We start from the raw sequence: 16929 nt of genomic DNA on the forward strand, positions 1-16929 counted from the left end.
ATATTGGCGTTTTCCATCGTTTACATAAAGTAATTATTAAAAACACTGCGATCATGAAGATTTGTCTTATGAGACATGTTATCCGATGCAAATGACAATGGTCTGTCATACCCTCATCAGACATAGCATTTGTTTGAAGAAGTAAATTGTCATCTTTTCTTTCAAACGCAATTGTCAGTTTTGCCAATCTTGTTCTCTATCAATAGAGGAAGTTGTTGGAACTCGTTAGCATTCAATGACAAAACGGGGTTGAGCTTCCTCTTCGACTTCGGAAATGAGCACGAATTTTGCGATGATCACGCGTAGTCTAAAAGCATACTCTCTGAGTGCAACACAAAAATCTCGCTCCCACTAGTCAATGGTAAACTCGCTCTCCCATCAATGGCAAGATTTTTGCCAAATTATTTCAAACGAAGCAATCGAGGAATTCTGAAGCCCCACTTAAGGAGTATATGAGTGCGAGTTAGCTTGTAAGTTTTAACCAACCGCTCGAAAACTGCAGAGAAAGTCTCGTGTTGAAGTTCAGGTTGTTGACCCTCCTTTGTAGTCCGTTATAAACTTGTTGAATAAAATTGACAACTCCCGCACGTTTACTCGAAAAGTGAATGCAACGGGACGTAATCCTCTTTTTTATTTGAGTAAATGAACTTCTACACGATGGCCTCTCTTGTGATGAAAAGATATACAAGAAATAAAAATCTCACGAGGATTATTTAGTGTGTTATTGCATAAAAAAACTTGCTACTGTGTTTCACGTTTTCCGAATCGTGTTCTTACTCTGATTTCCGTTAGACAACGTAATTTTTTTAGAACGAGATCGGACTCTTGTGTCCCTCCCCTACGTACACAACAAAAAGCAATATAACTTTAATTGTGTATTACCACAAAACCAATCCGCAATCCTTCGATTGTCATTGTTGCGATGTGCACAATTATGTTCCGAATTCAAGCTTTTGTTTTTAATTTGCACCTATATCGCTTTTGACATAGACGATTAATAAATCGATATTTTCGCTGGCACATCGATACGCTTTTCAATTAGTCATCGAACTTTTGTTGTCATATTTCGTCAGCGTGTTTTAATTTGCGACAGCAATAATCTTGCTAATTGCTTATGATGAAGGTCAATTTGCGACGTGTTAATTGTTCTTGTAAAACGTTGACTATTCGCTTTTTCAACGTTTGTCAGCCCACTCGTCGCATCCGGTGTGTAACAGGTGCGTTTTTCAATCCGTGACACTGGGGACGGAGCAACTATATATGACTGGAAGAAATTCATTCTTTCTCACTTACGCTTGTGACCGCATTTGGAGAGCTCGACGCTTGAAAAACGACGTTTTTAAAAGTTCACGTTGTAGAATTTCGAAAAGGTGCGTAATATTTTTTGCGTGGTTTAATTGCTGTATTCGTATTTGGGCGAGGCTCAATCAAACCTCAAGTGTCCTGACTTTCTTTGACGGGAAATCCTTTCTAACTCAATTGCATTGTTGTGCGGTTTTTGGGCTGGTCCAATTTCAACATCAGTTTCTTTCTGTCCAAATTCAACACACCAAGAGAAAAGTCTGTCCTTTTTGTGTCTCCTTAAAAAGGGCAAAGCCGTTCACTTGTTTTACTATCTTTTACTTAACAAATCACGCGTCCAATTTATTTTCCTTGGAATTTAAGTGCCGGAATTTAAAAACGTAAAGTTCAAAGTTTTTTTGAGTATTTTTTTCGTCGCTTTTAAAGAAAAACATTAATAAGCTCCTGTTCTTGATTTGGAATGCTTGTTAACTATATCTGTTGGAATTTTATCACCCCAAACGCCTCATTATTTTTACAAAGCGATAACTTGTAAGTAGCTATGGACACGCCCACAGCCTTCGTCTTCGGCTCCTGCAGCAGTTATCTCTCCAGTGTTTAATTGATGATTTCTGCTTACATACTTAAAATATTTAAAAATCGGCAGACGCGCTATTGTTCTCTACGATTTCAGCCTCCGTCCGTGCCCATCCGGATTTTTTAAAACCGAAGCAACGCGAAAGTTATACACTGAACGTGATTTGCCGAGTTGGAGAACTCGTCATTGTGTGGCATTAAAATTGACCGACCGAAGTTAAGTACGCTGTTCATAGTTTATCCCACGCGAGCAAATATCCAGTTTATATGTCTTCCCTCATTGGCGTGGCGGTGCGTCCAGCGCCTACTTTGAATAGTCGACAGTACACAAAAGATGATTTGTGTATTGAACAGTGTGCAGACGCTCTGATTGTTAATTAAAATGTCGCAGACAAATTTGTCCTGTGCATATCGCAATTTTCGCTTTTTGTGTCCGTTCCTTTTTCAATTCCACTACGTCGACTGGTTTTTTTCTTCAAAGCAAATTGCGGCGTTTTACGAAACCTCTATCTTTTTTTAGCCGCGGCTCACATCATTTGTGTAATCTGCGCATCTTTTGGCGCAGGTGGAATTTCTCCTCTTCTTTCATTTCTTATACTTCTCGAACAATGCAATTGAGTTAAAAGTCCCTCCCTCCTAAGTTCATTGTGATCACGTTTCAAACACCTTTTGATACCACAAACTTTAATGATTTTAAGCTAACAAGCATGAGTGTATTTTCTCTAACAACTAACAGCCTATTAACGAAACCTCCAAATTCATGTAGTCAGTATATGGAATGGCACATTGCACGAACTCGTGTGCTCTGTCTGTTCTTGTCTCATTGCCAGTTGACTTTTATAACTTTTTTTGCTTTTACAGTTAGAAATGAATACGTTAACGCTACTTTTGGTTTCGAGCATTTTAAGCTCAGCATTTCCATTGAATGCCGTTGAAGAAGTTCGCCGCAAGGACTTAATTGAAACCGTGAGAGATCCGGGCTTTGACGAGAGCCTAAAGAGTGAAATGCATTTCGAGCAAGGGCGCTTTGGTAGGGAAAACAGTGCGACGTTTGATTTAAACCAAGGCCGCTTTGGACGAGAAAAACAAGGACGATTTGGCCGTGAGACGCAGGGTCGATTTGGTAGGATGAATGTCGCCGATATCAGTGCTGAGGTTCAAGGGCGTTTTGGAAGAGAAGACAAGCAGGGACGATTTGGGAGAAAAGTTGACAGTCAGGGTAGATTTGGTCGCGAGTCGACCAAAAAGGTTGAAAACGAACGCTTTGCTCGTGTACAGTTTGAGAGGGACGAGCAAGGGAGATTTGGTCGTGAATTTCTCAACAGTCAAGGCCGATTCGGAAAGAAATGAAGACTTTAAGCAACAGTAACTGTGCACGAAAAGAAAAGGAATTTATTCAAGAAGGATTTTGAAGTATTTTAGGAGAAACAGAAAGTTCAGGATGTTCAATATACTTAAAGTATTGTTAATTGTAGATTAAAATCACTCAATGTCAAACTACCGTTTCGGAACAGTAATATATGTATTTTCCATATGCCATGCATAAATCTTCCCTTTCACTCTTTTCAATTTCACGATATTAATTGAACTCACAGGGACCATGAAAGAATAGATCGTTTTGAATTTGTAAATTTTCCACCTCAAAAATGGCCGGATAGTAATTATCGAAACCTGGGCGAAAAAGCATGAAGCATTTGTTAATAAAATCGACTTGTCAAATCGATGTAAACAGTGTCTATGTTGACAGAGAGACTGCATCGTCTGGTTAATGACGCAATAGCTTTCTCGCAATTTTCTAGATCCTAACTACAAACGAGTGTCAATTCATATCACAAAATATATTTTCTAATCTTGGCATCTCGACATGCGGTATATATATATCTACCGTTTGCTCGAACTTTGTACACGGAGTCACAGTCCGGTCCCGTCAAACAAACATCTGCTGCGTCCTCGTCAGTCCATAGAAAACAAGAGCCATCACCTAAAAACACACGTGTCATTTAATCAGCGATTTTTCTCTTGAAATATAAAAGCGCGGTATGGCTGTGCCGTTATAATATACCTGTGCTCACCAAACACGTTTCATTGAATTTTGTCATGGACAGGATAGACGAACCGGACATTTTGACGATGCTTAAAGGTTTACTATATAAAAGTTGCACGATAAAGGTTACAATGGTTAGAACGAGTTGGAGCAATATTGGAGAAAAAGAATGGGTCGAGTCTTCTCAAAGAGACTCGTTGTACATTGTTAAGTCTTGATGTCGATGAAATAATGGATTTTCGAAAGGATTTACGAGCCGTGATCGTTAACATGAAGAACGATGTTCCTTTAAGGTTAGGGCCGAAACATGTTTGAGTTAACGACTGAAGCTTTTTCTTAATCTCGGGATGGACTTTTGTTCTGTTATTATCAGGCGATAGTCCTTCAGTTGGGGGCTCCGTCCATCTCCAAGGGGCAGATGCCAAAAGCATCATTCCTGAAGTTTCTTTTGTACATTAGATAGTTCCGTCATCATTGTAAGATTCAAAGAAGGTTCAATTCTTCCCTTCGCTCACCTTGTATAGCGTAAGTCGTACTTGTGCAGACAACCATCTTGTGTACCGGCAACGGCCATTCTCTCCGACATGAAGCAGCAAGCGTTGAACGCGCTCGAGCCCGACAACTCGAAAAGCTTTCGAAATAAAAAACAGAGTTTTGAAACGGTGGAATTAAAGGCAACTCTCCTAAAACGACTTCACCTTTTGTCGAGAGTGAAGGCCGACACCTTGTAATATTTTATCCTCTCTCGCTAGAAGTAACAATTTTCCGTCACTTCCTACTTCTTTTTCATCTATAAAGAACATATCAAAGTTATCGTGTTGTAGAGTAAGGCCTCGCTAAAGGAGTACTATTGGCTATCTATGTTAACATTAGGTTTGTGAAAGCTATGTGAGTGTAAGTAATGTTCAGTAACTGCCTTCTGACATTCTCGATGATAACAAGTGAGAGATGTAAAATTCGTAATCCACTGCTGACTATCAATTCCCCTCATACAGCCGGCGTGTTTAAACAAACACTGCTAAGTATTCACATATCTTAGTAAGACTTACTGGTCGGTTCATCTCTAACGCCTAAATCACCGATACTGTCATTAACGGTTGCTGCAGCGCATGCGTTTATCGCAGATGAACATTCAGTTATGACTCCCAGACAAGTGGCTGTGCCACAATCCCACAGGCGGGCTGAACCATCACGTGAACAGGCTGTGATAAAAATGTCCATACAGGCAAATCAAGTGACGTTTGAAGACTCGCAAGAGAGTATGCTAACAATACACAACGAACATATATACTGACGTACAGACAACGTTTCTTCCTTTTTCAATGATGGCTGTGTCTGAAATACCTATTTAAAAAAAAGATAATTCTGACAACATTTCATTGATGATCTAATTTGAAACATCCTAACTAACCCCCTCTGTGGCCCTTCAATGTTACAGGGCAGCTGCCATCTTCTGCTGACCATATCTTGAGCTGCATATCTGAGCCACCGGTCAGTACCACCACACCAGATGGAAAGAATTGGCATGAAGTAACATCTGTCACATGACCTTCTAGTACACGCTGTATATTTAGAAAATCAAATGCTTTTTAGTAGGATTTTAGGTGGGTTTATTCAGAGAAACTACTTTCTGTTGTGGATTACAAGTTACATAGCATGGATTTCGGAGATCACTTTGCAGCCTGAGACCCTGATATGTGGATCGCAGATTAAAGATCACAGATCACAAGTACATATAATCAGGAAAGAAAATCTCAATCCTTTACACTGGAATTGTTATTTCAGGCCATGCATTAGGATTGTGAAGAGCAAACTCGTGCCCAGTACCGTACCCTGACTGTTCCATCAGAGCTTTGCCATAAATTCAGGCTTTTATCATCACCGGATGAGACACCAAGCGATCCTCCAGGAGATATGTCCAAACCACGAACCTTTCATAACAAAGAGATTGAAGTTGTTTTACTGACTAGATGGTTGGTTGTGATTAAATCATCGACATCCTTCCTCTAAAAATGAAAATTTTGTGCAAATCTTACGCTTTTTAAGTGAATGTTTTTGAAGGTGTTCGACGAAGCCACAAATTTGGTTGAACAGTTCCATTTTGGATAGGAAACTGTAATACTTGTCTGTTGGAGTAAAAATAACATTATTTACCATCACACTAAACAAAGATGTCAAAATACCAATGGTAGATAAACTGAGTATTATCAGCAATCAAGTCACCTTGTCAAAATTTTTGATTTCAAAGCCATTTGTCACCACTAAGTCTTTTTCTTTCCCATTGCCTTTAGTGATTACCTCACCATAAACTGAAGGCCATCCTATGAAAATTTTACGAATGAGGATTCAGTGATGACTGAAAAGCCTCTTCGACTTCCTTCTATTCATGCACTTGGCTGGGAAAAGGTTTAATCAACCGTTGCCATTTTTAATCAGCCTATCACTATTAGTGCATACATAGCCTGGCTGCAGTTGCAGACAAAGAATCTTCTCACAAAATTTTACCTTTCTTTGAACATGATATCCATACTTTATCAGATGAACTACTAAAAAAATAAACAATTGTTTATATTTTCACAATTTCCCTGTATTCACTCGACTTTCTAAACCTTAACACATCATTCCAGTCATGTTGAATGTTGAAAAATGGTTGAATTTTGACTGCCATTTTGGTTTTTTTTTACTCCTCCAATTATTGTAGAGTGGTCAAAATCTCCTCGGTCAATTGTTCTAAATTGGAGAGTAGTTGAAAATTGGACTGCCTGAGTCGAGTACAAAATATACCACTACTCTTCACCAATTGAACTTATCAAATTAATGAAACTACTTAATACTTGTTTTGATGATGGCCTTGGGTGATCCTTGGCACACCCAGTTGCCCACAGACAATGGTATTTATAAAAACTGTTTACACCATCGTTTAGACAAGTGACCATGCCAGTGGCAGAGCAGTTTCCGAGAGATTTCCGGCTGCTTCCGATTTAAAAAAAACTGTATTTTTCATCACAAAGATGGCGGACGCAAGCAGCGTGACAGAAACAGAAACAGAAACGGGTAAAAATAATGAAACGGAGAAAAACATTGTTTGTTTGACAAAAGTAGGTATTGACATGAAAGTAATGAACGAAATACTCTAGTTTCATTGTCATCTTTCTTTGCAGGGGGCTGCAGAAACAAAGGAAGACGATGCTGCAGTGAGTGCGAATGCTCACTCTGTTCTCTCGAAAACTTCTAGTTCAAGCATTTCCGAGGAGTTCAACGCCGTGCTTGATGATGCAATCTCAAAACTGTGGGACGAACGCTCGCGTAGTAAATCCAAAAGCAAGAGGAAACGACTGTCAAAAGACGAAGAGAAAATGTTAAGTATGTTATTATTGATTTTCAACCCTCGCTGTTGTCAATTGAATGCCCGGTCGGTTATACGATTGCGCTGAAGTTGTATGAAGGTAGTAATGTTGACTTTATTGAATGATAATGCTAAAGTGTCGTCGCATTCTCATTCCTATTCTGTATGTTTGCTACACTGCCACACACAACTAACAGCTTTAACTGTCATGGCAGTAAGTTATGGCAAAAGGGGTCAAGAGCAAAGCTTTTTTTGATGCTGATTTCTCTTATGCCATCAATATGACATAATCACGCTATACTTCTGAAAGAAAAATCTCCAGGCACTCACATGTGAGCTTATTAGGTTGGTCAAAGCTTTTGTGTTGCTAGATATAATGAGAAAATAGATTTCAATGCACACATTGCATATATTGCGACTGCAAAGATTGCAAGAATGCAGAAAATGTATTGAAATAAATGTAAAGGTGATATTTGAAGCAGCAAGAATGCAGTGTGACTTGTAGCTTGAGTCATATCCCAAACCCAAAGATTATACAGTGTTTATAAATGAAGACTATGAGGCAGTAGTGCTTTTTGCTATTGAAACTTTGTGTATGTCAAACTTCTCTTTTACCCATTTTAATAGAAATAACATTAGATGTATGTAGTCACTAAAGCGTGGCTGCTCTTCTATCTTTATGTTAGTCTCAAATCTTGTGAAAGTGCTTTCAGCTAATGAAAATCAAAAGGAATCTTTACAAATCATGGGAAAACGGCTTTTGCAAATGGTATGTAAATCCCATTTTTCACTTATGTCGGCCCATTTTACTGCATACGTATATGAATTCCGAATCTTGAATTTAGCCGGAATCCGGATTGCGGATTCCTTTACATAGGGCAACTTTTTGAATTGAGTATTTTTCTGTAGTTTAATGCTTTTTCATTCTTCAGTTGGTAGAGAACAAGACGGGCGAATATAAATTAGATGAGCTTTCAAAGCGGTGTATTTCGGTATGTTATTTCATGATGTTCAAACTACAGTCAAAGCTGTATGAAGCAGACATCCTCTGGAACTGACTAGTGCCCGCTCAATAGAGGTGTCAGCTTAATAGAGGTATCCGCTTGATAGAAGTTTCATAATTACGAATGAGTTATATAGGATCAACTTTGGGACTTTACGAAGTGTCCGCTTAATACAGGATGTCCGCCTACTACAGGTTTGACTGTACTTTAAAGAAGCTTTTTTGTTTTATAACTGCTGCTGAGTGGAAACGTTTTGAAAACGCCGCCATTTAAACGAAGTCTTAAAAACGCGAGCATTATGAAATTTTAACGCGCGTTGAAATTTGCGTGCATGAAAATCCGTTATATCTACGGTTGTAGCACTTCAATAATCCTGGTACATATAGATCAGTGGTCGATGAAAAATTCCTTTATCTGCAGAAGAAAAATCTTAAATCCATGTAGTAACTTATCTATGTTGCATGCACCCATCCATAACCACTAGAATCCATACTTCGTGATTATACAATAGGAAATGAACAAGACAAAAGGTGGAAAAACCGTCCGTTCGTAATGTTTTATCGCATTTTGTAGCTTCTTGCACAGTTTTCAAGCCAGCAATCTCTAGTCGAGATAGCATACACTGAGGCCAGCCAATCCCAGTAGATTATCTTTTCCTATGATTTTTATATCAAGTATCTTCCATAAGATGAACTTTTTTGAAGAAATTTTAAAAGGATCAATTGTTGCTAACATTTTTTGCACAGCTAACGAAAGACAAAGAGGATCTGAATGGACAGTACCAAAAATCAAAGCTTGCTGTGGCAAAACTGGAAAGCTTATGTCGTGAATTACAGAAACACAATAGATTAATGAAGGTCGGTGTGTGATTCATCAAACTAAATATGTAACTGGATGGAAGGCTTCCTTTATATAAACATGCCTGTACTTGCACGAAGCCAAATTTTACTCCCAGACATGCGTGTTCGCGTTCTTTGGCCCGCGTGTGGAAAGTTGAATTGCCTGCTTTAACTTTTGGCGGGACGTAGCCTTCCAGTTATATTAGTTCATTGGTGTGGCTATGCTCAAAATGTGACTTTGCATACGCTCTATTATCCGAGGTCAGCTCATGCCGAGCTGGTGTGTTAACTTTATGTGATGGTTTTCCTTTAAGCTTAGCAAAAATTAAAATTCATTCAATGAAAATCATCATGGGAATTCATCATAATACTTCTCAGATCAAAGCTAGTATCCGGGCTCTTTCATGCACGTTGGCAGCGTTGATGGTACAGTAGCGTTTTATCCAAGTCAAACATTAGGCGGGAAGTCCGGGACTAATCGGCTTCCTCCGATCTTTTCCGATGAAAATAGAGCAGGTTCTATTTCCATTCGACTTTTCAGACCGATCGATCCGACTGTCGTTGGCTCGCTTTATATGTGTTCACACGATCCCTTTTTTAGAATCCGACAAAAATCGGATCGTGTGAACGGGCCTTATTAGCACTTCGCAAAAAAAGCTAGTACTTGGGCTACATATTTCACGCACGTAGCATCGTGGGTCGTGTTGTCCACGCTAAACATTAGAAATCCTTGTTGTATATTTCGGTCTCATCTCGACTTTACCATACGCACGTTAGCATCGTAGGTCGTGTTGTCCACGCTTAACATTAGAAATCCTTGTTGTATATTTCGGTCTCATCTCAACTTTACTATACCAACAGGAGGAATGCGATCATAGAACAAAAGTGGAAGAGGCAAAACGTCAAGAGCTTTCCGCGAAGTTTCAATCGTCGATCGGTGAGATTACCAACCAAATGCAGGATAATCATTCAAAGAATCAGCAGTTGAAAACAGATAATGCCGAGTACGTTTTCATTTCATCGAGCAAGAAGCCGTTTTTATTGCTTTTTGCTTGTTGCCGCGTAACTGTGTGCTAATTTTTTTATCGGCGTAGATTGGCTTCGAAACTCAAGGGTTTGGTGGACCAGTATGAAATGCGAGAACAGGTAAGATATAACTGCAGTTTTTGCAATACGCCGATCTACAGAAAGCAGTATTCGTTGAAATTATAAAAAGTACAATACAAATGATTGCTTCTTTCTTTTTATGCGTGCTTCAAATTTGACCTTATTTCATTTTATTGCTATTACTGCGTGTTATTTTTCAAAAATTGTCTCGCTTGTTTTAGACCAATGTAAATGTGATCCTCTCCCCATCTGTTAGAATGTCCCAAAACTTCAAATGATAGATTATAAAACAAAGAGATTTCAAATTATAGAACAAAGAGACTTTCTTATTGATGTAACGTGATAATTTTATGTAAGTGTACTTTTGGATAGGGGTGCAATAACATTGGAGACATTTTGTATAGTGACATGTGTGAAGGCATACCGTGTTCATGAGAAAGCGTTCTTAAATTAATTTAGCGTTTTTACGCGTAGTCGGCATGTGTTTGAAAGGAACTTCCGTTGCGATGCCTTGTATTTGAGAGTAACTGTTTGGAGGGCTTTCCTTTTTTCATGTGGATGTGAGAAAGATGTATATGTCTATAAAATCATTAGCTCATCGTCGAATGGACCGAGTTCATTATTTATTTGTAGTACGTGGAGAAAGTTATAAAGCACAAGCAGGTTGAGAACCAACTTCTCGAGGCGAAACTTGCGCAGCAATCGTTAATCGTGAACGAAGAACGAGAACAAGCTCTGAAGGAGAAGCAAAAGTTGCTGCAAGAATCGCTGGCCTATCAGAAAAAGTGCGAACAGCTCGTCAAGGATGAGGCCGAATTAAAAATGCAGGTACCGCTCACTGATCTATATGCCAACCGGATGTAACAACCGGTCACCCAAGCCGAATTTTTACCATAAAATTGATATTGCTCGACTGCGAAACGAGGGCATGACATAATCTTTCCACGATTTCATTATATGACATGATTTTTCCCCAAATCATAATCTTGCAAATCCAGCGTAATTGCATTGGGTGGCATATAAAGCGACTGTGATTGAAATATTCTGAACGATTTTAAGTTTCATGACGACGATTCACGTCTGTATTCTAAAAGTCACGAACACTCGCTTTATGCGACACAGAATTCTCGCTTCCACTAATGAATTGCAAAGTCGCATTTCACTGATGGTAAAATTTTTGATAACATATTACAAATCGAGCAATAAGTGTAGCGAAAATACCGTTTTCGAACGGATTTGAGGCGAGTGCGACTGAGCTTTTAAAATACAGGCATTAGTCTTATACGTTGCCTGGATATTCATTTCTAATACCAACTAAGGATTTTTAGTGATGTTTGAATATGTTTTAGTGTTAGCTTTTTGTGTGCACGAAAGAATTTTTGCGATTATTAAAACTTTTCATTGATGTCATCGAAGTACAAGGAGGGATTTCTTGTGGCGATTGAAAGTTTTCTTTCACAGTTATCGATGTACACGAAAAGACTTTTGGTCGATTGAGAATTTTATCGATAGTCATCGAAATACAAGGAGGGATTTTTTGTGGTTAATGAAAGTTTTCTTTCACAGTTATCGATGTACACGAAAAGATATTTAGTTGGTTGAGAATTTTATCGATAGTCATCGATGTACAAGGAGGGATTTCTTGTGGTTAATGAAAGTTTTCGTTCACAGTTATCGATGTACACGAAAAGATATTTAGTTGGTTGAGAATTTTATCGATAGTCATCGATGTACAAGGAGGGATTTCTTGTGGTTAATGAAAGTTTTCGTTCACAGTTATCGATGTACACGAAAAGATATATAGTTCATTGAGAATTTTATCGATAGTCATCGAAATAAAAGGAGGGATTTTTTGTGGTTAATGAAAGTTTTCTTTCACAGTTATCGATGTACACGAAAAGATATTTAGTTGGTTGAGAATTTTATCGATAGTCATCGATGTACAAGGAGGGATTTTTTGTGGTTAATGAAAGTTTTCTTTCACAGTTATCGATGTACACGAAAAGATATTTAGTTGATTGAGAATTTTATCGATAGTCATCGAAGTACAAGGAGGGATTTTTTGTGGTTAATAAAAGTTTTATCCACAGTTATCGATGTACACGAAAATTTTATCGATATTTCTTTGATATTCAAAGAAGGATGTTCATGTTTAAATATTTTCAATCGACAGCTTTCGATGTACACGGAGAAATTCGAAGAGTTTCAAAAAACCCTGACGAAAAGTAACGAGGTTTTCGGGACGTTCAAAAAGGAAATGGACAAGGTATCTATGCTGTATTTTCCTTATATCATAAAGTTTATAGCGGCTTTGTAAAATAGATTGCTCGCCCCAGTACACTAATGGGTGTGGGGTGGGGTAGGGTAGGTTGGGGGTGGGGTAGGAAAATGCCTGTTTTGTAGGCTATTAATACAACATTATTATAGGCTGGAAAAGAGTACAGTAAGGCTTATATAAAAGTTCAATTTAAATCTAATTTCAATATACAACACCCTGGAGAATTACAACATTTTCCATACGGGCAGTCTAGGAACGAGAGGTTCCTTAGAAGCATCCTGATTCAGGCTGTATAATATTTTCGCACTGTATTGCTGGTTTGTTTTTTTAAAGTGCTTACTTTGTTTCTACTTGTTGGTATTTAACCTTTCGATTAAAAAGTTATCGACTTTTATATTTTGTTCAATGAGAATACGTCCTGGGGCGTACGTTGTAACTAGAGAAAAACAACGAAGATCTATGTTTCAGACTACATGACGTGTCTGCAGTGACGCAATAGTGATAGTAGTTTCGTAGTAGTTCCAGTTTGGGATTAAACCTGTTGTCTGCGAGCGTATAAGTGGAATGTAGTGATCTTCAAGGTTGTTACGAGAAATTACGTGGCTCGGCAGGTGCACCATCAAAGTTTAGGGGACCTTTCTCCCCGACTAACGGACGCGAATTACCAATTTCTTTTGCTTTCTTTTCACCCCCCCTTTAAGCGGGAGAACCGTGGAAAATTACCCCCTTAGCCCCCCTCCCTTGAACGGCCATGGTGATCGTACGTGTAAATTATTCTGGAAAGGATGTTTAAATTTTGTCTAACCATTGCCTGTTACTGATGTTGTTAGCGTGCATTTGTAGATGACAAAAACGATCAAGAAATTGGAAAAGGAAACGATTATGTGGAAGCAAAAGTGGGAGAAAAGCAACCGATCGTTGCTAGATTTAGCTGGTGACGTAAGTTCTGTACTTTGTATTTCACCGTGTGTTTTGTAGCCCAATCAAATTCGTTTACCAAATTGGTAAAGGATGATATGGTATGGAATATTTACCATGATAAATTAAACGCATTAAAACGCATGCGGTGATTGGTGAATAGCCGTGTTTGCATTAGCCTGTGCAAACCGATCCGAGCTCAACCAATAAATACGTTCGAGCAGTCAAAGAGAATTTACAAATCAATCATAAATGCATTTCAGACGAAAATTAAAACGCTCGCTTGAAATTTTTCTGTTTCGCACTATTGTTATTATAGAAAAGAAATAAAAGATGTTTTTCGTGTATGCGCACTAGCTTATGCAAACCTGTGAGACGTTTGCGAGAACTCTCGAGCAGGTGCAACCACTGATATGTATGAAACTGGATGACGCAGCTTAGTGCTTGACTTGAAGCCGGGCGGCGACCGTATTGGACTGTCCACTTTTTCAGTTTTTATATACGTTTTATATAACAAACTGCTACTCTCGCATTTATTTTGGATCATTCGTTTCACTCTTGTGACAAAAAATAATTATTATGATGACAAGACTGTAATAGAACTGCTTTGGGCGAAAATTCAAGTTCGCTCAATTTTATATAGAAATCTTCCCCGTTGTTAAAATATCATAATGAAAGATTTGGCATGATTTTGGACAGAGAAAATAACAAAAATGCATATTACAAGAAAAATTCATTATAAAATATATACACAAGAAGTGGACAGTCCAATATGGCCTCTGCTGTCAAAAATTGGCTTCAAAATTTTCTAGGCACCAGAATTAGGTTGCCTTATCCAGTCTATATATATATCAGTGGGTGCAACCATTGAACTTCGGTTTCGGGTTTGCACCGATCAGCTCTTTAGTTCTGCAAATGGTCTCCTCGATTGGCATAACCCTGTGCAAACACAGTATACATCTTTTTTTTCTTAGTTGCAACACACTAAACTTGAGTTAAGATTTAATTACTTTTTGTACGAAATGCTAACTCGTTGTCTTTGCAGAATAAGAAGAAAACAGACGAACTCCAAAAATTGAAACAGAAAAACCTGCAGTTGGAAAGTTTATGTCGCGCCTTGCAGACTGAAAGGAAGCAATTGCTAAATCACGTATGTTCAAATTAGGGTTCTATATACAGTATTTTTCACTTTTGTACAAAGCACTGGGTTGTGCAATTACTCAAATTTCAAGATCAAGTCACTCGCGATGAAGGCACCACACTGGAGTATATAAGGACTTAGGTTTCAATATCAGATCACTTGTGATAAAGTCACTAGACTGGAGTGTATAAGAACTCCCGTTTGGATATCAGACCACTCCAGGTAGAGACACTGGTATAATAACTTAAGCTTCAACATCAGCAACTCTTAATGAAAATAATAATCTTTAGTGTGTATGGCCTTAAGCATGAAGTAATTACAGTGGAGTATAATCAAATTGCTTCTCCCAAAGTACCACACTGAGTTGTTGTAACTTTTATAAAGGCATTGCCAAGTACAGCGGAACGTGCAACTCCTATTCATAATGAACTCGAACCCGAAGAAAGCAATGATAACCCCGAGTCGGATCAACTAATTCAAAACCAGGAAAACGATGTTTCTGATGTAGAGAGCGACCGTTTAGCTGGAGAAAATAGACTTTGTAACGATAATGTTTGCGTAGAAGGAAACGGCATTCCCTCGAAAAATGGAAATACCAACTTGCGTCCTGTAGAAAGTGCAAGTTGCGCGCAGCACATCGTAGAACGAACTGAGAGCGAGCACACAGAGGCGGCCGAAAATGAAGATTCGTCTATAAAGATTTATAAAGAGACCGAGCTGGAACATGCAAAGAAAAGTGGAGAAGCTAATGAACATGTAGCAAGACCAGAGGACGAAACTTCTTTGAATAGTGGAGATCATCGTGAGGATAGTATTGTACTCGAAAACGCACTGGTAACCGCCGGTAGTTATGCGAATGGAATCGGCGATAAGAATGCGGAGGTGAATGGAAATGAGCATTCTCCGGGTAGTGAAGATGAATATGCGCTGCGAACTGGCGATGAGTGTTCTGAGGAGACTAGAAAGAAACTCGCTCATGCGACTGAGGACGAGCATGACGATGGGATTGGACAAAAATGTGCCCGGGAAATTCACGACAAACATGATCAAGAAAATGAAAGCGAGCATGCGGAGGGAAATTGCAATGAGCTTGCAGATGGGACTGGAAACGAGCAAGTGGGTCAGCCTAACTCAAGAGATACATCCACAGAAGAAATTGTGGAGGATAACCAGTCAGTAATCGAACGTAAAACAGCAGAAAATGTTAAAGAAAAGTGCAAGGGTAGGATATTGCATAGCTTTTTTTCGTACGTTTTGTAATTGAATTAATTTTGTCTCCGAATCAACAACTTCGCATGATTTACACTAAAACTAGCCGGGGGCAATTTCGTTTTATTTTTAGATGAAGATACAGAAGACGATAGGCAACCTGAGCAAACCAATCATGTGGACGATACGCGAGAAAAATCCCTTAGTTCCTGAAGTTTGTAAGTACGAGGAATTGGTGTCAATGACCTGTAAACCGTATCCGGTTTAAGAACACTAAAGCCCAGACTGAAACATTCACCTTTGCCATGTCATTTTCAATGGAACATCCAATTTAATTCTATTTGTTTATCGCCGCATGAAAAAAGCGGAGATTTCTTCGCTCATAATGAATTTTGTGTTTGAAATGGGAGAAAAAGCATATCGATGGTTTCGCATAAACAAGAAAGGAAAGTGTGGCGCATGTCACGAGTCTGACTATTTGTTTAAAGTAGATGCATTCTAAATACCATATCGTGTTTTCCTGTCACAAACACCACTACAATCTGTAGAATTATTGCAAAGTATTTGAAGAACGTGTTTCAACTGGCTTCGAAGCAATCTTCTTTTCTTTTATACATCAGCTATTTTCACAAAACATGCTACTGTTCCCTTACTTAGCTGTATAAGAAATTGTTTCCGTGTTTTAAGATGAGCAAAGGTAGCGGTGTTTTATTGTGGAATTGGTTTGTTTAATTGTTTTTACGTATCATCATAGCTGTTGAATATTATAATTGTTATAATTGGGTAGTGGGCTCGAATTCATATATATTCATATGTCATTATGATTTATGATATAATGCGTTAGCACAGTTGATTTCAATAGAACCTTAAAAAGTAGAACGTGCAAATACTGGATATTAGCCCCCAATCATCGAACTCTCACTATCCCTGGATAGGAACAGAACAAAACGTTGCCAGAAAAACCTTGCGCATTTTACCACCCATGAGCCTGGTGGGACGGGTGGGGATTTAGGCTATAGTCCCTCCCTCCTTTCCATACTTTCCGACTGAACTTGTAAACATGGCGAGTACGTAAGCCTCGCTAGTTGCGAGGGAAAAGGTTGGGCAAACGAGTTCGTGGATCTTTTCAGCCTTTCCTCGAAAAAATATCTGATGTGCTCCGCGG

General features: G+C 38.7%; 3 protein-coding genes across 7 annotated transcripts; 2 read left to right on the top strand and 1 right to left on the bottom strand.

Annotated features, from left to right (window-relative positions):
- The first annotated feature begins 1217 nt into the window (after window positions 1–1217).
- Window positions 1218–3425, top strand: LOC124441264 (antho-RFamide neuropeptides type 2-like). The gene is made up of 2 exons (XM_046991716.1): window positions 1218–1370; window positions 2740–3425. Exon 2 carries the CDS (start codon window positions 2746–2748, stop codon window positions 3226–3228), a length of 483 nt encoding a protein of 160 aa, XP_046847672.1. The 5' UTR covers window positions 1218–1370; window positions 2740–2745; the 3' UTR covers window positions 3229–3425.
- LOC124441263 (proteasomal ATPase-associated factor 1-like) lies at window positions 3382–6861 on the bottom strand. 3 transcript variants are annotated; one of them, XM_046991714.1, is made up of 13 exons: window positions 6757–6859; window positions 6532–6652; window positions 6428–6468; window positions 6146–6243; window positions 5959–6048; window positions 5755–5853; window positions 5334–5484; window positions 5222–5266; window positions 4972–5124; window positions 4621–4712; window positions 4438–4553; window positions 3941–4023; window positions 3382–3859 (listed from the first exon to the last, which is right to left on the bottom strand). In XM_046991714.1, exons 2-13 carry the CDS (start codon window positions 6588–6590, stop codon window positions 3708–3710), a joined length of 1179 nt encoding a protein of 392 aa, XP_046847670.1. In that variant the 5' UTR covers window positions 6591–6652; window positions 6757–6859; the 3' UTR covers window positions 3382–3707. The 3 variants fall into 3 exon arrangements, with proteins under 3 accessions (XP_046847670.1, XP_046847671.1, XP_046847669.1); XM_046991715.1 differs by having other exon boundaries at window positions 6428–6465; window positions 6532–6861; XM_046991713.1 differs by having other exon boundaries at window positions 6532–6861.
- LOC124441261 (alpha-taxilin-like) lies at window positions 4101–16351 on the top strand. 3 transcript variants are annotated; one of them, XM_046991709.1, is made up of 14 exons: window positions 4101–4215; window positions 6847–7020; window positions 7084–7285; window positions 7955–8037; window positions 8201–8260; window positions 9019–9129; window positions 9973–10115; window positions 10206–10257; window positions 10852–11046; window positions 12392–12484; window positions 13340–13435; window positions 14460–14564; window positions 14940–15777; window positions 15898–16351. In XM_046991709.1, exons 2-14 carry the CDS (start codon window positions 6934–6936, stop codon window positions 15975–15977), a joined length of 2145 nt encoding a protein of 714 aa, XP_046847665.1. In that variant the 5' UTR covers window positions 4101–4215; window positions 6847–6933; the 3' UTR covers window positions 15978–16351. The 3 variants fall into 3 exon arrangements, with proteins under 3 accessions (XP_046847665.1, XP_046847666.1, XP_046847667.1); XM_046991710.1 differs by lacking the exon at window positions 4101–4215 and having other exon boundaries at window positions 6835–7020; XM_046991711.1 differs by lacking the exons at window positions 4101–4215; window positions 6847–7020; window positions 7084–7285 and adding an exon at window positions 7347–7613.
- Window positions 16352–16929: the final 578 nt, after the last annotated feature.

Source organism: Xenia sp. Carnegie-2017, unplaced genomic scaffold (genome assembly GCF_021976095.1).
Source record: "Xenia sp. Carnegie-2017 unplaced genomic scaffold, XeniaSp_v1 HiC_scaffold_20, whole genome shotgun sequence".
In the NCBI taxonomy this organism is placed as follows: Eukaryota; Metazoa; Cnidaria; class Anthozoa; order Malacalcyonacea; family Xeniidae; genus Xenia; species Xenia sp. Carnegie-2017.

Bases quoted from the DNA above. Each gene is read 5' to 3' on its own strand.
- LOC124441263 (XM_046991713.1), bottom strand. From the start codon at position 6,590: ATGGCAGTCAAAATTCAACCATTTTTCAACATTCAACATGACTGGAAT. The intron at 4,554-4,620 runs GTGAAGTCGTTT...TTATTTCGAAAG, and splicing joins GCCTTCACTCTCGACAAAAG to CTTTTCGAGTTGTCGGGCTC. The intron at 4,024-4,437 runs GTGAGCGAAGGG...ACTTTTATATAG, and splicing joins TACGACTTACGCTATACAAG to TAAACCTTTAAGCATCGTCA.
- LOC124441261 (XM_046991709.1), top strand. From the start codon at position 6,934: ATGGCGGACGCAAGCAGCGTGACAGAAACAGAAACAGAAACGGGTAAA. The intron at 9,130-9,972 runs GTCGGTGTGTGA...CTATACCAACAG, and splicing joins AACACAATAGATTAATGAAG to GAGGAATGCGATCATAGAAC. The intron at 14,565-14,939 runs GTATGTTCAAAT...ACTTTTATAAAG, and splicing joins GGAAGCAATTGCTAAATCAC to GCATTGCCAAGTACAGCGGA.
- LOC124441264 (XM_046991716.1), top strand. From the start codon at position 2,746: ATGAATACGTTAACGCTACTTTTGGTTTCGAGCATTTTAAGCTCAGCA.